Source organism: Mandrillus leucophaeus, unplaced genomic scaffold, assembly GCF_000951045.1.
Source record: "Mandrillus leucophaeus isolate KB7577 unplaced genomic scaffold, Mleu.le_1.0 Scaffold140, whole genome shotgun sequence".
NCBI classification, from domain to species: domain Eukaryota; kingdom Metazoa; phylum Chordata; class Mammalia; order Primates; family Cercopithecidae; genus Mandrillus; species Mandrillus leucophaeus.
The window spans coordinates 5,638,715-5,661,932 of NW_012101366.1; the positions used below are offsets into that span (position 1 = coordinate 5,638,715).

Consider the following 23,218-nt stretch of genomic DNA (forward strand, 5'->3'; position numbering starts at 1 on the left):
GAAGAACTATTATTACCCCCGTTTTATAGGTGAACAAACAAGGGCACAGATCCCTGATGTAACAGCCAGGATCAAACAGCTGGGAAGACGAGAAAATCTTTCCCAGGCTAGGATAACAGAGGGTTTGGTTGAAAATACAGGCGATTAGGTGCTACCTCTGAAAAAAGGAGCCAGGATAGGAAGGAGACATTTTTCCCTGTATGCCCTGATGTCCTATTTGAACATTTTATCATGAACACGAACTTCCTATTTTAAAAAACACTTTTTATTGAAAAGATAAATCTGTGTGTTGTATTATGTCACTCAGTTCAAGTACTTGAAATTTATTGAATTGTATTTTCTAAAAAATAGATATTTGAGCAAAAGCAATCTCACATTACATAGACAGAACACAACGCACGGCTGCGGAGCTGAGAGCAGTGACTTCGTTTCATGCAGGAAAGAGAACTTGGTTCAGGAGCGTCTACGTTGCTTAAGACCAGAGAGCACTAAAAGTGAAACCATCGAGCCATCCTCCCCCATTTTCATTTTCACACCAAAAAATCCCACCGCGGCAGAAGACCACTGTCTCTCTGTTTAGACAATCGGTGAAGAATGGATGACCTCACTTTCCCCAACAGGCGGGTCCTGAAATGTTATGCACAAAACAAAACTTGAGTAAATGCCCAACAGAGGTCACTGTTTTATCGATCTTGAAGAGATCTCTTCTTAGCAAAGCAAAGAAACCGATTGTGAAGTTAACACCATGTTTGGTAAATAAGTGTTTTGGTTTTGTGCAAGGGTCTGGTTTCAGCCTGAAGCTATCTCAGAGTTGTCTGGGTCTCTGGAGACTGCAGGGACAGCCTAGTCTAGAGCCCATTTGCATAAGACCAAGGATCCTCCTGCAAGAGACACCTTCTGAGGGAAGACAGCTTCTGAACAAGCTTGACCCAATAAGAAATCTTTGGGTGCCAGTGGGGAAGCAGGTTCAGAGCCCAGAGCCGTGCCTACGTCCGTACTTTCCTTGTAGCTTCTTCTGATTTCAAATCAAGACTTACAGGGAGAGGGAGCTATAAACACAAGCTCTAGAAGATGCCACAAGGTCCTTCTTTGACATCCCCAACAAAGAGGTGAGTTGTATTCTCCCCCTTTCTGCCCTGAACCAAGTGGGCTTTAGTAATTTCAGGGCTGCAGGAGACCCAGTGGAACAGTGGTGAAGAGACTCAGGTGGCAATGGGGAGAGCACTGGCAGCACAAGGCAAGCCTCTGGCACAGAGAGCAAAGTCCTCACTGGCAGGATTCCCAAGGGGTCACTTGGGAGAGGGCAGGGTAGCAGCCAACCTCCTCTAAGTGGGTTGAAGCAGGTGAAGAGGAAAGTGGCAGAAGCCATGCGGTGGCAAAAAGGAGTCACACACTCCACCTGGAGACGCCTTGAAGTAACTGCACGAAATTTGAGGGTGGCCAGGCAGTTGTACAACAGCTGCTCACAGGGAGAGCCAGAACACAGAAGAACTCAGACGACTGGTAGCATTACCTTCTTCCTAACTCCAGGCTGGGGGGCTGCGATGCAGTCAGAGGAAACTCAGTTCAGAACATCTTCGGTTTTTACAAATACAAATTAACTGGAATGCCAAATTCTAGCCTGTTAATCTGGTCACTGAATTTTTTTTTTTTTTCAAAAAACATAGCTTTAGCTTATTTTTTTCTCTTTGTAAAACTTCGTGCATGACTTCAGCTTTACTCTGTCAAGACATGCCAAAGTGCTGAGTCACTAATAAAAGAAAAAAAGAAAGTAAAGGAAGAGTGATTCTGCTTCTTAGCGCTAGCCTCAGTGACGACCTAAGCTGCACTTTTCCCCCTAGTTGAGTCTTGCGATGCTAAAGGACGTCACATTGCACAATCTTAATGTTTCCAATCAGCCCCACCCGCTCTGGCCCCACCCTAACCCTCCAACAAAGATTTATCAAATGTGGGATTTTCCCATGAGTCTCAATATTAGAGTCTCAACCCCCAATAAATATGAGACTGGAGATGTCTGAGGCTCATTCTGCCCTCGAGCCCACCAGGAACGAAAGAGAAGCTCTATCTGCCCTCCAGGAACCCAGATATGAACTCCGTCTCCACAAGTAAGTGCAGGAAATCCCTAGCCCTGGAACGGCCAGCGGCGGTCGAGCCCTGTGTGAGGGAGGGGTGTGTGGCCCAGGGAGGGCTGGCGGGTGGCCAGCAGCAGAGGCAGGCTCCCAGCTGTGCTGTCAGCTCACCCCGCCGCTCGCTCCCCTCCGGCACAGGCGCCTTCGGTCCAGTTGCCTTCTCCCTGGGGCTGCTCCTGGTGTTGCCTGCTGCCTTCCCCGCCCCAGTACTCCCAGGAGAAGATTCCAAAGATGTAGCCGCCCCACACAGCCAGCCACTGACCTCTTCAGAACGAATTGACAAACACATTCGGTACATCCTCGACGGCATCTCAGCCCTGAGAAAGGAGGTGGGTAGGCTTGGCAAAGGGGCTGAATGGCCCGTGTGCGCATGCGTTCCCCTTGCCCCTGTCTGTGGACTGGGGCTGCCCGCATTAGGAGGTCTTTGCTGGGTTCTAGGGCACTGTAGATTTCAGGCCAATGGGGCCGACTAGACTGACTTCTGTATTTATCCTTTGCTGGTCTCAGGAGGTTCCTTTCCTTTCTGGAAAATGCAGAATGGGTCTGAAACCCATGCCCACCCTTGGCATGAGCTGAGGGTCATTGCTTCTCAGGGCTTCCTTTTCCCTTTCCAAAAAATAAGGTCTGTTAAGCTCCTTTTTGTCCCTTGGGCTTTGGAAGGACTAGAAAAGTGCCACCTGAAAGGTATGTTCAGCTTCTCAGAGCAGTTGCAGTACTTTTTGCTTATGTAAACTCAATGGTTAGGATTCCTCAAAGCCATTCCAGCTAAGATTCATACCTCAGAGCCCACCAAAGTGGCAAATAATAAATAGGTTAAAGCACCTCCCCACTTTCAATGCAAGATATTTTGGTCCTGTTTGGTAGAAAGAAAAGAACACAGGAGAGGAGATTGGGAGCCCACACTCGAATTCTGGTTCTGCCAAACCAGCCTCGTGATCTTGGGTAAATTCCCTACCACCTCTGGACTCCATCAGTAAAACTGGGGGTGGACTAGGTGATCTCATAGGTCCTTCCAGCTGGAACATTCTATGGTTTGAATTATATTCACCTAACTATTGTCAAAATTGCTGTTATTAAATATCTACTGTGTGCCAGGCACTTTAAATAAGTATTGTGTCTAATCTTCAAAATTTGCAAGGAAGGTTTTTGGAGATAAGGAAACTGAGACTCAGGATTAAGTAACACACCTGAAGTCACAGGTGAGCTTGGAACTGAACCCAAGTGTGCCCCCACTCCACTGGAATTTGCTTGCCAGGATGCCAAAGAGTTGTGGCTTCATTTTTCTTAGAGACTTTCCTGGCTGTGGTTGAACAATGCAAAGGCCCTCTAGTGGTGTTTGTTATAGGGGCACTTAGGTGATAACCATTCTGGTATTCTTTCCCAGACATGTAACAGGAGTAACATGTGTGAAAGCAGCAAAGAGGCACTGGCAGAAAACAACCTGAACCTTCCAAAGATGGCTGAAAAAGATGGATGCTTCCAATCTGGATTCAATGAGGTACCAACTTGTCACACTCACTTTTCACTATTCCTTAGGCAAAACTTCACCCTCTTGCTTGCAGTGCCTGTATACATATAGATCCAGGCAGCAATAAAAAGGGGGTAAATGTAAAGAATGTTATGCAAATTTCATGAGGAGGCCAACTTCAAGCTTTTTTAAAGGTAGTTTATTCTTGGACAGGTATGGCCAGAGATGGTCCCACCATGTTGAGATTTTAACAACTGTCAAATGTTTAAAACTCCCACAGGTTTAATTAGTTCATCCTGGGTAAGGTGGTCTCAGGGCCTTTTCCCTCTCTGGCTGCCCCTGGCAGGGTCCAGGTCTGCCCTCCCTCCATGCCCAGCTCATTCTCCACAGTGAGATAACCTGCACTGACTTCTGATTATTTTATAAAAGGAGGTTCCAGCCCAGCATTGACAAGGGCAAGAGTGTAGGAAGAACATCAAGGGGGAGAATCAGAGAAGAATCCCCACTGCCACATTCTAGCATGTGTTGGGCTTTGGGTAAAACTAATTACATGGGGCCTCTGATTGTCTGGTTATTTAAAATGATGCTGTCCAATGTCCCAAAACATGCTGCCTAAGAGGTACTTGAAGTTCTCTAGATGAGCAGGGGGAAAATATGTCAAATTGTGGCAGTTTTAACTTTTCAAATTGATTCTACCTCCTGGCGATAACCAATTTTCCCACCATCTTTCCTCTTAGGACACTTGCCTGGTGAAAATCATCACTGGTCTTTTGGAGTTTGAGGTATACCTAGAGTACCTCCAGAACAGGTTTGAGAGTAGTGAGGAGCAAGCCAGAGCTGTGCAAATGAGTACAAAAGTCCTGATCCAGCTCCTGCAGAAAAAGGTGGGTGTGTCCTCCTTCCCTCACCGTGGTGTGGGAGAAGACAGGCTCAAAGACAGTGTCCTGGACAAGTCAGGGATGCAGTGCCACTTCCAAAAGAGAAGGCTACATGTAAACAAAAAAGTCTGAGAAATAGTTTCTGATAGTTACTGTTAAATCTTTTTTTGTTTGGTTGGCTCTCTTCTGCAAAGGACATCAATAACTATACTTTAAACTATATTAACTGAGGTGGATTTTAACATCAATTTTTAATAGTGCAAGAGATTAAAAAAAAAAAAAGGGGAGGGGGCAGAAAGAAGTACATCCATCCCCACCCAGTGATCCACAGAAACAAAAACCAAGGGGCATAAAATGATTTTAAGATTTTAGTTATTGTCAAGCGGCATTCTTCTCATTGTAGTTGTTTCAACTCTTTTTCCTACCTTTTACCAGAGAGTTAGTTCAGAGAAACGGTCAGAGACTCAAGGCTGGAAAGAGGTACCAAGGGCTTTAGCCACCAGTAGCTGGCTATTCAAACAGCAGGGAGTAAAGAGTTGCTGGCTAGCATGTGGAGGAGCCAAAGCTCAATAAGTAGGGGCCTAGAAGGAAACCCTTGGTGCTGATCCTGCCTCTGCCATTTCTACTTGTTTGCCTTAAGCCAGGGTTTCTCCTATGTGAACGTGCATGGGAATTCCCTGGGCATCTTGTTGTGGTGTAGAGTCTGACTTGGCAGGCCTTGGGTGGGTTTGAGGGTCATATTTCTAGCAGGCTTATATCCCTGGTGATGCTGCAGAATTCCAGGACCACACTTGGAGGTTTGAGGCCTTCCACAAGTTACTTATCCCATCTGGTGGGTCTATGGAAAGATGTTTCCTAGTCCTCTTTACACCACCAGATCACTGGTCTTTCGACAGATCCTAAAGGGATGGTGAGAGGGAAACTGGAGAAAAGTATTAGATTTAGAGGCCACTGAAGAACTCATATTAAAATGCCTTTAAGTATGGGTTCTTCATTCATATACTAAATATGAACTATGTGCCAGGCATTATTTCATATGACAGAATACAAACAAATAAGATAGTGATGCTGGTCAGGCTTGGTGGTTCATGCCTGTATTCCCTAAACTTTGGGAGCCTAAGGTGAGAACTCCTTGAACTCCTAAGGCCAGGAGTTCAAGACCAGCCTGGACAACATAGCGAGACCCCATTGCTACAAAAACACAAAACCAAACAAACAAAAAGATAGTGGTGCTTCCCTCAGGATGTTTGTGGTCTAATGGGAGACAGAACAGCAAAGGGATGATTAGAAGTTAGTTGCTGTGAACCAGGCACAGTGCTGATATAATCCCAGCACTTTGGGAGGCTGAGGTGGGTGGATCACTTGAGGCCAGGAGTTTAAGACCAGCCTGGCCAACAATGTAAAACCCCATCTCTACTTAAAAATACAAAAAAATTACCCAGGCATGGTGGCGCACACCTGTAACCCAGCTACTCAGGAGGCTGAGGCACGTGAATCGCTTGAACCCGGGACACGGAGGTTGCTGTGCACCACTGCACTCCAGCCTGGGTGACAGAGTGAGCCCTGCCTCAAAAAAAAAAAAAAAAGAAGAAGTTCATTGCTATGGAAGGATCCTACTCAGAGCAGGCACCCCAGTTAATCTCATTCACCCCACATTTCACATTTGAACATCATCCCATAGCCCAGAGCATCCCTCCACTGCAAAGGATTTATTCAATATTTAAACAATCCTTTTTGCTTTCATTTTCCTTCAGGCAAAGAATCTAGATGCAATAACCACCCCTGAACCAACCACAAATGCCAGCCTGCTGACGAAGCTGCAGGCACAGAACCAGTGGCTGCAGGACATGACGACGCATCTCATCCTGCGCAGCTTTAAGGAGTTCCTGCAGTCCAGCCTGAGGGCTCTTCGGCAAATGTAACATGGGCACCTCAGAGTGTTGTTGTTCATCGACATTCCTTCTTCTGGTCAGAAACCTGTCCACTGGGCACAGAACTTATGTTGTTCTCTATGGAGAACTAAAAGTATGAGCGTTAGGACACTATTTTAATTATTCTTAATTTATTAATATTTAAATATGTGAAGCTGAGCTAATTTATGTAAGTGATATTTATATTTTTATGAAGTACCACTTGAAATATTTTATGTATTAGTTTTGAAATAATAATGGAAAGTGGCTATGTAGTTTGAATATCCTTTGTTTCAGAGCCAGATCATTTCTTGGAAAGTGTAGGCTTACCTCAAATAAATGGCTAACTTATACATATTTTTTAAAGAAATATTTATATTGTATTTATATAATGTATAAATGGTTTTTATACCAATAAATCACATTTTTAAAAATTCAGCAACTTAGTCTGTGTGTGTCACGTGAAGCTCAATAAAAACAAGTTTCATGTCACTGCCACCACCACCACCAAAAAAAAGCTATAATCAATCACATTTTATATATATATACACACACATATATAAGCGCCTACTACATGCCAGGCAGCATTAAAGGTGTTGCATCCATCACGTCATTTAACCCCAGCACTTGCACACTGCTTTCTGGTTGTGGAAGTCTAAGTGATTTATCTCAGTCACCCAGCTGGAAGGTCAGGCAGGGGCCCAGATTTGAAATCCAAGTCTACCTACCTACAGGTCCCCTACTCTTAACTTGTAAGTCCCATTGCCTCCCAGGAACTGAGGGATGATGTAGAAAATTCCAAAACATGTTAATATAAGGAATATCTATAAACATGCGATCAAAGTCTTTGGGACTATACAACCAATGTATAAGGCATAACAATGTACAAGCTTCCAAATAATAACTAGAAGTTCTGCCTCCCTCTTCTGGGTTCCTGAAGCACTGCACCTATCTACCTGTCAAAGCATCTACCACATTGTACCACACCTTAAAATCAACGGTTTTTTTCTTCTCAGCCAGCATGTGGATGCCTCAAGAGAGCAGACTCCTTTCATGACTTAAAACTAATTTCAGGGGAAAAAAAAAGACAAGACAGGCACAGTGGCTCACGCCTATAATCCCAGCACTTTGGGAGGCTGAGGCAGGAGGATCACTTGAGGTCAGGAGACCAGCCTGGCCAACATGGCAAAATCCCATCTCTACTAAAAATACAAAAATTAGCTGGGCGTGGTGGCACACCTATAATCCCAGCTACTCAGGAAGCTGAGACATGATAATTACTTGAGCCCGGGAGGTAGACCCTGGGGCTGCACTCCATCCTGGGCAACAGAGGGAGATTCTGTCTTAAAATAATAATAATAATCAATAATTTTTTTAAAAAAAGACTTTTTCCTATATTAATCTTTGCATCCTATACCCATGGCCCCAAGCCTGACCAATGAAGGCCCCAATAAATATTTTTTGAGCAAAAAAAAAATATATAGATGATCAAAGATAAGAAAGATAGGAAGACACCTCAATTCTTGTAGTCATATAGTGTTAGGGGAAATCACTAATTCTGTGTTTTTATGTATCTTCATCTTAAGGAAAAATAGCAATTAGAAAGAAACATTCAAAGGACTTCCAGAGAAGGCAATGAATAGCCAGTGCATGTATACCTACCTCCATTTCCTTTGCCACCGGCAGTAATCTTCATCTGCCCTCTCCCCTCCCCCACCTAGAGTGGTAGTGAGAGAGGCAATCTGGACAACTTAACATGGCCTCGCTTATCCATCTCAACACGACACTGGGAATTTGGTGCAGATTTCCCCTTTCTAACCCCTGCGGTATAAAAGTTCTGTCTCCTTATAAAGCTTTTCCCCACCCTACCCGCTACAGACTTCTTCCTCCAGGGGAGGAGTTCTTCTGGGTAAGGGAAAGTCCACAGAGGTCAAAAACCGAGAGGAGCTGAGCCAGAAAAGAGCCACATACTCTGATTTCTAGAAACCATGCATCACAAGTGGGCTTCCCAAAACTAGGGTCAAGTCAAAGAACAAAGAGAAATTGCGGTCAACTGATGCCTTCGTTCTTCAAACAAAAATGGGTTGAGTATCATAGATAAGTCAGGGAAACCTCGTGAGAAAGAAGTGAAAGGATAGATATGATCCCTGCCCTCTTGTGCAGTACGCTATGGAAGGGAAAACAGATATTAAATAAAGAATGTAAGTGTGATGAGGTTTCCAAGAAGAAATACGGGCTGTGCTGAGAACCCATACTAGGGGCACCGATAATGTAAGTGAGCCCTGGTTTGGCTGCTCACCACTCAAAAGCCAGACATGAAAGACAAGGGTGGTGGGAAGAAAAGTCAGTTCATCAAAAAGCCAGTAAACCAATAAGATGGTGAGCTAGCATTTGAAGGTACCATCTTGAATTTTAAAATTTATCACAGTAGTTTTTAAAGAGAAACTTGGTATGGGAGATATGTGGGAGTGGTGTGTGGTGTACGGTCTGTGTGTCTTGCTCTGATGGCTATCTCAGGTAACTGCCTGTCCGGAGGTCTGTTTGGCGTCATCTTAACTTCAGCTAGATGATGGATTCGTTGTTCATGATTCCTTCTAACCAGGAGGATTCTGCAATGGGGGCTCCCTGCCTCGTTTGTTTAAAGATCAGCCTCTGGGATTTTTAAAGCAAGAGTATAATTAGATAAGCATGCATTGCCAGAGGGGAGTATCTAGAGAGGGAAGGAATGAAGAGGTTAGAGGAAAGAAAAGGAAGAAAAAGAAAGTGGGTGAGAGGCGGAGCAAGATGACAGAATAGAAAGCTCCTCCAATGGTCCCCCTGGCAAGTTAACAACTTTTTCCCTCTGCTTTTCTCAAGCAGGAGTTTTGCCCCATAGCCACCACAAATGCCAAGTTAACAACTATCTGCACAGAAAAGAAAAAACAAAAAATACCTTCATAAGAATCAAAACTCAGGTGAGCACACATAGTACCTGGTTTTAACTTCATATCACTGAAAGAGGCACTGAAGAAATTAAAAATCAGTCCTGAATCATGATGCTACCCCTCCCCTATCCACAGCAGCAGTGGAGTCACGCAGAGAATGTCTCTGGGCACTGGGAGAAGGAGAACGCATCAATTGTGGGGCATTGAACTCAGTACTGTCCTGTTAGAGGAGAAAGAAAAACCAGACTAAACTCAGCTGATGCCCACTCATAGAGGGAGCATTTAAACCAGCCCTAGCCCATGGGGAATTGTCAATCCCAGCAGTCCAAACTTGAGTGGCCACAAACCTCACCACCGAGGGCCAAACTTGAAAGGCAGTCTAGGCCTCAAGGACTGCAACTCTTAGGCAAGTCCTAGGGCTGAACAAGGCCCAGAGACCTAGTGGACTGAGGGGACATGTGACATACTGAGATACCATCTGAGGCAGCCAAGGGAGTATTGGCTTCGCCCCTCTCCTAATCCTAGGCTGCACAAGTCATAGCTTCAAAAGAGATTTTTTCTTTCTGCTTGAGGAGAGAAGACAGAAGAGTGAGGAGGACTTTGCCTTACATCTTGGATACCAGTTCAGCTACAGCAGGATAGGGCACTAGTCAGAGTCATAAGGTCCCCATTCCAGGCCCAAGCTCCAAGACAACATTTCTAGACACATCCTAGGCTAGAAGGGAACCCATTGCCTTGAGTGAAAGGACCAGTCCCGGCAGCATTCATCACATGCTAACTGAAAAGCCCTTGGGCCCTGAATAACCAGTAGTGATATCCAGGTACTATGTCAAGGGCCTTGGGTGAGCCTCTGAGACTTGCTGGCTTCAGGTGAGACTCAGCACATTACCAGCTGTGGTGGCTATGGGGCAAAACTCCTGCTTGAGAAAAGCAGAGGGAAAAGTAAACAGGGCTGTATCTTGTTGCACCTTAGGTACCAACACTGCCACAAGGGGGTAGAGCACCAAGTGGGATCTTGGGTTCCCTGATTCTAAGACTCAACTCATAAGTGGCATTTTTGGACCTGCCGTGGGCCAGAGAGAGGCCTATTGCCCTGAAGGGTGAGTCTCAGGCCAGATAGCATTCACCACAAGCTGACTTAAGAGACCTAGGGCCTTAAGGGAACATCCATGGTGGTCTGGTAGCACTCCTTAAGGCTACTGGGGAGCAAGGTGGGCAGTAGTTACAGGGTGAGGATTCTCTGCTTTTGAAAAGGGGAGAGAAGAATGAGAAGGACCACATCTTGTAGGTTGAGTGTCTGCTCAGTCACAAGACAATAGACTACAAGGTAGACTTCTAGGTTTTTCACTCTGATCCCTAACTCCCAGATGGCACTTCTGGACCTACCCTGGGGACCTCACCACCCTGAAAGAAAGGACACAGGCCTGGCTGGCTTTGCCATCTGCTGATTGTTGAGCCCCAGGGCCTTCAGCAAACATAGGCAGTAGCCAGGGAGTGGTTACAGCAGGCCTTGGGTAAGACCCAGTACTGTGCTGGCTTCAGGTCTGACCCAGTGCAGTCATAGTGGTGGTGGCCACAGGGGTGCTTGTGTCATTCCACTCCCAGCTTTAGGTGACTCAGAACAGAAAGAGAGATTCTGTATGTTTGGGAGAAAGTAAAAGAAGAGAACAAGAGGCTCTGCCTGGTAATCCAGAGAATTCTCCCAGATCCTGTCCGAGGCTATCAAGGCAGTACCTCTATGATTCTTCAAGAACCACAGCATTACTGGGTGGGAGGTGACCCCTAAAGAAGCTTACATTACAACACCCAAATCCTTTCAAATACCTGGAAATCCTTCCCAATAGGATAGCTACAAATAAGCCCAGACAATGAAGACTACAATAATACCTAACTCTTCAATGCCCAGACATCAAAGAACATCTGCTAGCATCAACACCATCCAGGAAAATGTGACCTCACCAAATGAACTAAATAAGTTACCAGAAACCAATCCTAGAGAAACAGAGATATGTGACCTTTCAGACAGAGAATTCAAAATAGCTATTTGAGGAAACTCAAAGAATTCAAGATAACACAGAGAAGGAATTCAGAATTCTGTCAGATAAATTTAGCAAACAGATTGAAATAATTTTAAGAAATCAAGCAGAAGTTATGGAGCTGAAAAATGCAATTGGCATACTGAAGAATACATCAGAGTCCTTTAATAGCAGAATTGATCAACAGAAGAAAGAATTAGTGAGCTTTAAGACAAGCTATTTGAAAATACATAGTCAGAGGAGACAAAAGAAAATGAAAAACTATGGAGCACAACTATAGGATCTAGAAAACAGCCTCAAATGGATAGGTTTAAGAGTTATTGGACTTAAAGAGGAGGCAGAGAAAGAGATGGAGTAGAAAGCTTATTCAAAGGGAAAATAACAGAGAACTTCCCAAACATAAAGATATTAATATCCAAGCACAAGAAGGTTATAGAACACCAAGCAGATTTAACCCAAAAGAGACTACCTCAGGGCATTTCATAATCAAACTCCCAAAGGGCAAGAATAAAGAAAGGACTCTAAAAGCAGCAAGAGAAAATAAGTAAATAGCATACAATGGCACTCCAATACTTCCAGCCGCAGACTGTTCAGTGGAAACCTTACAGGCCAGGAGAGAGTGGCATGACATATTTAAAGTGCTGGAAAACAAAACAAAAACCTTTCACCCTAGAATAGTATATCCAGCAAAAATATCCTTCAAACATATAGAAGAAATAGACTTTTTCAGATAAACAAAAGCTGATGGATTTCATAAATAACAGATCTGTCCTACAAGAAATGCTAAATGGAGTACTACAATCAGAAAGAAAAGGACATTAATGAGCAATAAATAGTCACCTGAAGGTATAAAGCTTACTGGTAATAGTAAGTGCATAGAGAAACACAGAATCTTATAACACAGTAACTGTTATATGTAAACCACTCTTACCCTAAGTAGAGAGACTAAATGATGAACCAATCAAAAATAATAAGTACAATTTTTCAAGACATAGCACTATATGATATAAATAGAAACCACAAAAGGTTAAAAAGCTGGGGACAAAGTCAAGAGTTTGTATTAGTTTTCTTTTTGCTTCTTTGTTTATGCAAATAGTGTTGTTGTTATCACGTTAAAATAATGAATTTTAAGATAGTATTTGCAAGCCTCATGGCAACCTCAAACCAAAAAACATACAATTGATACCAAAAAAAATAAGAAGCAAGAAACTAAATCATATCACCAGAGAAAATTATCTTTAATAGAGGCAGACAGGAATGAAAGAAGGAAGAGAAGACCACAAAACAACCAGAAAACAAATAACAAAATGGCAGTAGTAAGTTCTTACTTATCAATAATAACATTGAATATAAATGAACTAAACTCTTCAATCTAAAGACATAGACTGGCTGAACGGATGAAAAAAAACCATTGATCCGTTGCCTACAAGAAACACACTTCACCTATAAAGACACACCTAGACTGAAAATAAAAGAGTGGAAAAAGATATTCCATGCCAATGGAAACAAAAAATAGCAGCAGTTGTTATACTTATATCGGACAAAATAGACTTCAACACAAAAACTATAAGAAGAGACAAATAAGGTCACTATATAATGTTAAAATGATATATTTGACAAAAAGATGTAACAATTTTAAATATATATGCACCCAACACTGGAGCACCCAGATATATAAAGGAAATATTATTAGAGCTAAAGAGAGAGATAGGTCCTAATACAATAATAGCTGGAAACATCAATACCCCACTTTCAGCATTGGGCAGATCTTCCAGACAGAAAATCAATAAAGAAACATCAGATTTAATCTGCACTATTGACCAAAATGTATCTAACAGATATTTACAGAACATTTCATTCAAGAACTGCAGAAAACACATATTTCCTCAGTACATGGATCATTCTCAAGGATAGATCACATGTTAGGTCACAAAACAAGTCTTAAAATATTTTTTTAAAATTGAAATAATATCAAGCATCTTCTCTGACCACAACGGAATAAAACTAGAAAGTAATAACTAGAGAAATTTTGGAAACTACACAAACACATAGAAATTAAACAATAAGCTCCTGAATGACCAGTGGGTCAATGAAGACATTAAGAAGGGAAATAAAAAATTTCGTGATAATGGAAACACAACATACCCAAACCCATGGGATACAGCAAAAGCAGTACTAAGAGGGAAGTTTATAGCTATAAGTGCCTACATCACAAAAAAGGAAAAACTTCAAATAAACAATCTAATGATGTATCTTAAAGAACTAAAAAAGCAAGAGCAAACCAAACCCAAAATTTATATCAAAATAAATAAAGATCAGAATGGAAATAAATGAAACTAAAATTTAAAAAACCCAAAGATCAAAGAAACAAAAGTTGGTTTAAAAAAAAAAAAGTTAAAAATTGACAAATCTTTAGCCAAACTAAGGAAAAAGGGAGAAGATCCAAATAAATAAAATCAGAAATATAAAAGGAGACATTACAACTGATACTGCAGAAATTCAAAGGATCATTACTGGCTACTATGACTGACTATAAGCCAATAAATTAAAAAACCTAGAGGAAACGGACAAATGCTGAGATACATACAACCTACCAAGATTGAACCAGTAATAAATTGAAAATCTGAACAGATTAAATACAAGTAATGAGATTGAAGTCCTAATAAAAAGTCACCCAGTAAAGAAAAGCCCAAGATCTAATGGCTTCACTGCTGAATTCTATGAAACATTTAGAAAAGAAGTAATACCAATCCTACTCATACTATTCCAAAAAATACAGGAGGAAGAAATACTTTCAAATTCATTCTACAAAGCCAGCATTACCCTGATACCAAAATCAGGCAACAACACATCAAAAAAAGAAAACTACAGGCCAATATATCTGATGAATGTTGATGCAAAAATCCTCAAAAAATACTAGCAAAAATACTAGCATTCTAATTCAACAATACATTAGAAAGGTCATTCCTCATGACCAAATGGGATTTATCCCTGGGATGCAAGGATGGTTCAACATATGTAAATCAATCAACATGATACATCATATCAACAGAATGAAGGATAAAAACCACAGGATCATTTCACTTAATGCTAAAAAAAGCATTTGATAAAATTCAACATTCCTTCATGATAAAAACTCTTAAAAAACTGAGGATAGAAGAAACATATCCGAGCATAATAAAAGCCATATATGACAGACCCACAGCTAATATCATACTGAATGGGGAGAAACGGAATGCATTTCCTCTGAGATCTGGAACATGATAAGGATGCCCACTACCACCACTGTTATTCAACATAGTATTGAAAGTCCTAGCTAGAGCAATCAGACAAAAGAAAGTTATGAAGGGCATCCAAGTTATGAAGGGCATTCCAGGAAAGGAAGAAGTAAGATTATCCTTGTTTGCAGAAGATATGATCTTACCTGTGGTAAAACTTAAAGACTCTACACACAAAAAACTATTAGAACTAATAAACAAATTCAGTAAAGTTGCAAGATACAAAATCAACATACAAAAATTAGCAGCATTTCTATATTCCAACAGGGAACAATGTGAAAAAGAAATTTTAAAAAGTAATCCCATTTACAATAGTCACACATAAAATTAAATACCTAGAAATTAACTTAACCAAAGAAGTGAAAGATCTCTATAATGAAAACTATAAAATACTGATGAAAGAAATTGAAGAGAACACCAAAAAATGGAAAAATATTCCATGTTCATAGATTGGAAGAATTAATATTGTTAAAATATCCATAATACCCAAAGCAATCCACAGATTCAATGCAATCCTTATCAAAATACCAATGACATTCTTCCCAGAAGTAGAAAAAAAATCCTAAAATTTATATGGAACCATGAAAGACCTAGAATAGCCAAAGTTATCCTAAGTAAAAAGAACAAAACTGGAGGAATCACATTACCTGACTTTAAATTATACTACAGAGCTATAGTAACCAAAAGAACATGGTACTGGCATAAAAACAGACACATAGAACAGAATAGAAAACTCAGAAACAAACCCACACACCTACAGTGAACTCAGTTTTGACAAAGGTGCCAAGAACATACTCTGGGGGAAAAGACGGTCTCTTCAATAAGTGGTGTCTGGAAAACTGGACATCCATACACAGAAGAATGGAGCTAGACCCTATCTCTCACCATATAAAAAAATCAAATCAAAATGGACTAAAGATTTAAATCTAAGACCTCAAACTGTGAAACTACTACAAGAAAACATTGGAGGAAAACTCCAGGATATTGGTCTGGGCAAAGATTTCTTGAGCAACACCCCAGAAGCACAGGCAATCAAAGCAAAAATGGACAAATGGGATCACATCAAGTTAAAAAGCTTCTGCATGGCAAAGGATACAATCAACAAAGTGAAGAGACAACCCACAGAATGGGAGAAAATATTTGCAAACTAACCATCTGACAAGGGATTAGTAACAAGAATATACAAGAAGCTCAAACAACCCTGTTGGAAAAAAAAAAATCTAATAAATCGATCAAAATATGGGCAAAAGATTTGAATAGACATTTCTCAAAAGAAGGCATACAAATGGCAAACAGGCATATGAAAAGGTGCTCAAAATCACTTATCATCAGAGAAATTGTCTCACCCCAGTCAAAACTGCTTATATCCAAAAGACGCAATAACAAATGCTGGCGAAAATGTAGAGAAAAGGGAACTGTTGTATGCTGTTGGTGGGAATGTAAATTAGTACAACCACTATGGAGAACAAACAGTTTGGAAGTTCCTCAAACAACTAAAAGTAGAGCTACCATAGGATCCAACAATCCCACTGTTGGGTATATGCCCAAAAGAAAGGAAATCAGTATATCGAAGAGATACCTGCATTCCTATGTTTGCTGCAGCACTATCCACAATAGCTAAGATTTGGAAGCAACCTGGTCCATCAACACATGAATGAATAAAGAAAATGTGGAACATATACACAACACAGTACTATTCAGCCATAAAAAAGGAATGAGATCCAGTCATTTGCAGCAACATGGATGGAACTGGAGATCGTTGTTCAGTGAAATAAACCAGGCACAAAAAGACAAACATCACATGTTCCCACCTATTTGAAGGATCTAAAAATGAAAACAATTGAACTCATAAACATAGAGAATAGAAGGATGCTTATCGAAGGCTGGGAAGGGTATTGTGGGGACGGGGGGCAGAAAAGGATGGTTAATAGATACAAAAAAGTAGAAAGAATGAATAAGAATTACTATTTGGTAGCACAACAGGGTGACTATAGTAATAATAACATAATTGTACATTTTAAAATAACTTAAAAAGTGTAATTCGATCATTTGCAACTCAAAGGATAAATGTTTGAGGGGATAGATACCTCATTCTCCATGATATGCTAATTTCACATGGCATGCCTGTACCAAAACATCTCATATACCTCAGAAATATATATATATATACTAGGAACCCATAAAAGTTAAAAATAATAAATAAGTAAATAAATAAAGTCAGTGATTAAAATATATTTTTAAAACTGAAGTACCTGATTATAAACTCCCCTCTGTTAAGATTTATTTATTTATTTATTTATTTAGAGACAGAGTTTCACTCTGTTGCCCAGGATGGAGTGCAGTGGCACAATCTCGGCTCACTGCAACTCTGCTTCCCAGGTTTAAGCAATTTTTATGCCTCAGCCTCCCAAGTAACTGGGATTCCAGGCACGCACCACCACACCTGGCTAGTTTTTGTGTTTTTAGTAGAGACAGGGTTTTGCCATGTTGGCCAGGCTAGTTTTGAACTCCTGGCTTCAAGTGATCCACCCACCTCAGCCTCCCAAAGTGCTGGGATTACAGGCGTGAGCCACCACCCCCAACCTAAGTTTTATTTTATTTTTATGGAAAATGAGTAATATATTTATTTTGGCTACTTTTTGCTGAAAAGTGGTGTAGTTGTGGGGGCATGGAATGGAACCTGGAGTTGAACCCTGAGTGGAAAGTATTTGTGAGTCCTTAGGCTTACAGAAGAGATTACGGGAGCATTATGGTGAGTGTGTAATAGCAATATAGTTCACAATGGAGGACTAAACCTATCTCTAGAATCATGGCTAAAATTATGAGTAATTTTTTTTTTATCAGGAGAAGCCTGATCTAAATCATGAGGAAAGCCATTGATTTTAGGGCATGGTGGGATAAGACATAGTATTAATTTTCTTGCGTATGTCTTATATGCTGAGGATATGTTTTTGGAGTTACCCAGGATGTACACACAGCATTTATTCTTAATTATAGTGCATGTTTTTCACTGTCAATTGTATCCAGAGCTTCTGTTGGGAGATGACAAGTTAGCTAAATACACGTATTTAATAGGCTACAGGAGGAGCTATGCATATTTATGAAGGTGGTCCCGACACAAGCACATTGAACAAATATGTATGTAACATATAGTCCATGTCTATTTTGTGTTGGAGACTTAATATTTAAATGTATTATAATTAGGCCATATATATCAAAAGGTCTTTTCAGGTCACAAAGCCATGAACGTGTATAATTTCTGTAAACTGACCAGAACTAGTCCACGGTTGGTGGTCTTTTTATCAAGAGAAATTTACTGAAATCAATCTCTTGTCTAATTAAAGTTGTAGCTATGGCTGGTGGAACAGGAGCTGAGAGTCAGTCAGTCAGCTTATGTAGAGACTAGTGTGTGTTTGGCTGCTGGTGAAAAAGAAAAATCTTGTGGCAATTAGAATATAGTGTACTTTTAAAGTGTGGGAGTATGTGACTTAACCTTTGCCTGGCATGGTCTTAGGTCGTGTTTATAACTTGGTATTTTATTGTTATAAAGGGTTTGTTTTGTCAGTCCAATGATCTGTATTTTATTTTTTATTTATTTTAGAATTTTTAAATGTATTTAATATATATATAGTTGTTTTGTTTTGAGTCAGAGTCTCACTCTGTTGCCCAGGCTGGAGTGCAATGGGGCAATCTTGGCTCACCACAACCTCTGACTCCTGGGTTCAAGTAATTCTCGTGCTTCAGCCTCCTGAGTAGCTGGACTACAGGTGTGCGCCACCACACCCAGCTAATTTTTGTATTTTTAGTAGAGGCAAAGTTTCACCTTGCTGACCGGGCTGGTCTCGAACTCCTGGCCACAGCTGATCCACTGGCCTCAGCCTCCCAAAGTCCTAGGATTACAGGCGTGAGCCACCACAACTGGCCTAATTAGTCATATTTTAAAAAGCATTTTGTTAAAACTATTTAAGCTAAGGAATTTAGAGACTTTTATTATACCACCATGCATTTTGAGGTCTTTTTAGTAATCTGTCCTAAGGTGGTTGATTAAAAAAAAATTTTATATCTGAAGCAGGAAATTCTTTATGGTTGAAATGGATGGAAAGGGGCCACATAATGGCCCACGAGGCAAAATTCCAGCTGTTCAGGCATCTATGTGCCCGTTCTTAATTTGGAGAATCTAAACTAATTTTATCACTCAAAATCAGCCCTTACAATCTTACACACCTACCTATTCCGCAATAGTCCCTGGGCCTAGAGGGAAGGTGTTTACACAGTTTGAGCAGCAGGGCATTAGCAGTGAAAATAGATTAGGCCCAGTGGGATTCTAAATGTTTTTAAATTTTGGAGATAGTAGGTAGAATCGTTGCTGTTTTATCTAATTTCGTAAACTATGTATAAAATTAGCAACATTTTAAACAAAAAGGACGTAAGTATTGCTTAGCTCTGACAATGATAGGAGAAACTCATAGGTAGCTAAATATTTAAATTATCTAGTATGAAGACATAGAATAAATATATTAATTTAGGTAGAGACAAAAATATTAAAGGGATATTATGCCTTTGTATTACTATACAGTCTTGATCTAGTGTCACACGAAAGCAGTTTATTTTGATTGGTACCTTTTCCTGGGTCTAAAGATGAGACTTTGGTTAACTTGACTTTGGTGTCAGATACTAGCACTGATGTTTAAGATTCAGATTCAGTAGGAGCCGGTGCTCCCTAGAGGAGATAGAGATTCCCAGGAGTCAAAGCCCTGCAACTTAACAGCGCAAGGGTTAGTTAACAATATTTGATAAAGGCCTTTTTATTAATGGGGCTGGAGGAATTATCTCAACTGATATCTAATCATTAGGCTGGAGGTGATGATATTAGAGTTTTTGACTTAGAAGCTGTAGAAAGATTCTACAACCTTGGAGTGATTAATATTTATATTTTTGATAATCCTCCAGCAGTAAGTCTAAGTCAGAGATAATTAAGGATTCGATTTTTTGAGAAGGTTTGTCAAAAGATGTTGAAAGCCTCAAAACATTTTATTAAAATAGAATTATAGGTCATTAGAAAAGAATATTTATTTAACCAGAGTGACAATTAAAAGATGTTAAAAGCAAGGTAGAAAGTTATATGGATATAAAAACCTTAACCCGTTTAAAGTTTTATTTTTAAGTAATTTTTCCTAATAAACACAACACAGGACTTATCTTCACACAATGTAACATCTTTGTTTCTTAGGCTAGTTGTCAAAAAGGTTAAAAAAAAAAAGGAATTAAAAAACCTTCGCCAGTGATTGTTTTTCCTTATGGGAAGTGCATTTGGATAACCTGAAAGTCAAACATGGGAAAAACCATCAGGAGGGGGGTTGTGGAGTTAATCAGGAATATTTTGGGGGGAAGCATGTGTAGGCATGCATAAACATGCATAAACATGTCTTTTATTATCATTATGTCCATTAAGCATGAGTGAACTAGCACCTTGTGGTTGTAAATGCTCTCTTATGATGTTCAATTTCTCTCATGCTGGATCATAGTATCCCCAAATTTAAAAAAATACCAAGTGCATGGCAGTGCTCCCATGAGTTATCATGAGTTGATTAGTCACTAATCCATGGAGATGTCTTATTTAAGGAGAACGTATGGGCATTCTCAATGAACATGGCCCTAAAGTAAGAACCAGATGCCAGGTATCATTTCAGTACAGTCACCGCCAAGTGTGAATGGGTCCAGAACGAGAAGGGTAGTACTTCCCGAGTGGGTTGCTGGTTTCTCAAAGTTTGGTAGTCAAGAAATTAGGTTGGAGATGATAAGCATGTTGACAAGAAATTACTTGACTTGGATGCACTATGTATGATACATGACTAAATGTACTGTGCAATATTAAGGAGTTATTGAACTGGACAATAGATATACACATGAGTTCTGTTTCATGGGAGGTTAATAGAATAGATGATAGGTCGATATAAAGTTGTTATATAAAGTTATACTTGCTTAATATTCATGGGGACAGGAGTTTAATGTGTGATAATGCATAGATGTATAACATACAGTTAAGCATATATAGTACTGCTACATAAATTTATGTGGTCAGGCAGGAATGCATGGTGTACATAGTAATACCATTGTCACAACATTAATTTTGTGGGTTTCTTTGACACTGACATAGCAGTTAAAATAAAATTATTGCACCTTAAGTAAAGAATTCAGGGAATAATTTAAGTAGAATTTCAGATTTGGGTGCTGGCAGTGGAGCGGGAAGCTTCTTTCCAGAAATTGTCCTGGGAAGGTAGAGGCCCTCCATTTTGGGTTTACAAGACCCAAACGTATAATGTACAACAAGAACTTCTTCATTTAAGTAACTTGTTTTCAGTTAGACTAGTAAGTGGTATTAAAAAAAAAAAAAAAAAAAAAAAGGATGAGGGAGAAGAATGCAGTGCATGCTGTTTGACCAATGATTATAAAGGGGTGTTCAATGCGTAGGCCTCTGATTCATGTGAGTGTGAGAAGATCTACTAGCAGGATTCAAAATAGGCATTGACTTAATGGTCAAAATATTATACTTTCTTGTTTGGACATGTGAAGTATTGGGACAATGGCTATGATAAGAATGGAGAGAATGAGGGCTAGTAGGCCCATAGTTTGTTGGGAATAGAGCATAAGATTGTACAGGCAAAAAAGAAAAGAATCACTCTGGTTTAATATGGGGTGGTATGTTGAGGGGCTTTGCTGGTGTATCGTTATCTGGATCACCTAACAGGTCAGGTGAAAATAGAACTAATATAATTAATAGCAGTAGTAGAATTAGGGCTAAGATGTCTTTGATTGTAAAATAAGGATGAAAAGGGATTTTATCAGAATCTGATGAAATAATCGAGGGGTTATTAGACACTGTTACATGGAGAAATCAAAGATGGATGGCTTCTAGGGCTGCAATGATTAAGGGTAAAATGAAGTAGAAGGCAAAGAAGCATCTGAGGGTAGTTTTATCAACAGAAAACGCACCTCGGATTCATTTACTAGATCACTGTCAATGTATGGAATAGCTGATAGCAGATTGGTGATTACTGTTGCAACTCAAAAGATATTTGTCCTCATGGCAAGATGTAACCTATAAATGCTGTTGTTATTAGCACAAATAATAGGAAAATACCAATATGTCAGGTTTCTAGAAGAGTATAAGATCCATAGTATAGGCCTCATCATACATGTCAGAATAAACAGATAAAGAATATTGGAGGTGGCGCCCAAGATGGCCAAATAGGAACAGCTCCAGCCTCCAGCTCCCAGCCTGAGCGACACAGAAGAGGGTGATTTCTGCATTTTCAACTGAGGTACCTGGTTCGTCTCACTGGGGCAGGTCAGACAGTCGGTGCTGGTCAGCGAGTACAGCCCAAACACTGAGAGCTGAAGCAGGGCAAGGCATCGCCTCACCTGGGAGGCACAAGGGGGAAGGGAATTCCTTTTCCTAGCCAAGGGAAACTGAGACACACAACACCTGGAAAATCGGGTAACTCCCACCCTAATACTGCACTTTACCAAGGGTCTTAGCAAATGGCACACCAGAAGATTTTATCCCACACCTGGCCTGGAGGGTCCCATGCTTATGGAGCCTCCCTCATTGCTAGCACAGCAGTCTGAGATCTAACTGCAAGGCAGCAGCGAGGCTGGGGGAGGGGCGCCCGTCATTGCTGAGGCTTAAGTAGGTAAACAAAGCCACCAGGAAGCTCGAATTGGGTGAAGCCTACCTCAGCTCAAGGCGGCCTGCCTGCCTCTGTAGACTCCACTTCTGGAGACACAGCATAGCTAAACAAAAAGCAGCAGAAACCTCTGCAGATGTAAATGTCCCTGTCTGACAGCTTTGAAGAGAGCAGTGGTTCTCCCAGCACGGAGGTTGAGATCTGAGAACAGACAGACTGCGTGCTCAAGTGGGTTCCTGATCCCTGAGTAGCCTAACTGGGAGACACCCCCCACTAGGTGCAGACTGACACCTCACACCTCACACGGCTGGGTACACCCCTGAGACGAAGCTTCCAGAGCAAGAATCAGACAGCAACACTCACTGTTCAGCAATATTCTATCTTCTGCAGCCTCTGCTGCTGATACCCAGGCAAACAGGGTCTGGAGTGGACCTCAAGCCCAAACTCCAACAGACCTGCAGCTGAGGGTCCTGACTGTTAGAAGGAAAACTAACAAACAGAAAGGACACCCACACTAAAACCCCATCAGTACGCCAACATCATCAAAGACCACAGCAGATAAAACCACAAAGAGGGGAAAAAGCAGTGTAGAAAAGCTGGAAAATCAAAAAATCAGAGCGCATCTCCCCCTCCAAAGGAACACAGCTCATTGCCAGCAACGGAACAAAGTTGGACGGAGAATGACTTTAACGAGTTGAGAGAAGAAGGCTTCAGCTGATCAAACTTCTCAGAGCTAAAGGAGGAACTACGTAACCTGAGCAAAGAAACTAAAAACCTTGAAAAAAGATTTGACGAATGGCTGGCTAGAATAACCAATGTAGAGAAACCCTTAAAAGAACTGATAGAGATGAAAACCATAACATGAGAACTACGTGACAAATGCACAAGCTTCAGTAACCAACTCGAT

General features: G+C 40.8%; 1 protein-coding gene and 1 long non-coding RNA gene across 4 annotated transcripts; one reads left to right on the forward strand and one right to left on the reverse strand.

Annotated features, from left to right (window-relative positions):
* Positions 1-243: 243 nt before the first annotated feature.
* Positions 244-2,440, reverse strand: LOC105534985. The gene is made up of 2 exons (XR_001005368.1): positions 2,392-2,440; positions 244-1,539 (listed from the first exon to the last, which is right to left on the reverse strand). It is a non-coding gene; the product is annotated as an uncharacterized LOC105534985 (long non-coding RNA).
* IL6 (interleukin 6) lies at positions 1,966-6,827 on the forward strand. 3 transcript variants are annotated; one of them, XM_011973917.1, is made up of 5 exons: positions 1,966-2,105; positions 2,268-2,458; positions 3,514-3,627; positions 4,335-4,481; positions 6,230-6,827. In XM_011973917.1, exons 1-5 carry the CDS (start codon positions 2,087-2,089, stop codon positions 6,395-6,397), a joined length of 639 nt encoding a protein of 212 aa, XP_011829307.1. In that variant the 5' UTR covers positions 1,966-2,086; the 3' UTR covers positions 6,398-6,827. The 3 variants fall into 3 exon arrangements, with proteins under 3 accessions (XP_011829307.1, XP_011829306.1, XP_011829309.1); XM_011973919.1 differs by having other exon boundaries at positions 2,054-2,105; positions 2,337-2,458; XM_011973916.1 differs by having other exon boundaries at positions 2,030-2,458.
* Positions 6,828-23,218: the final 16,391 nt, after the last annotated feature.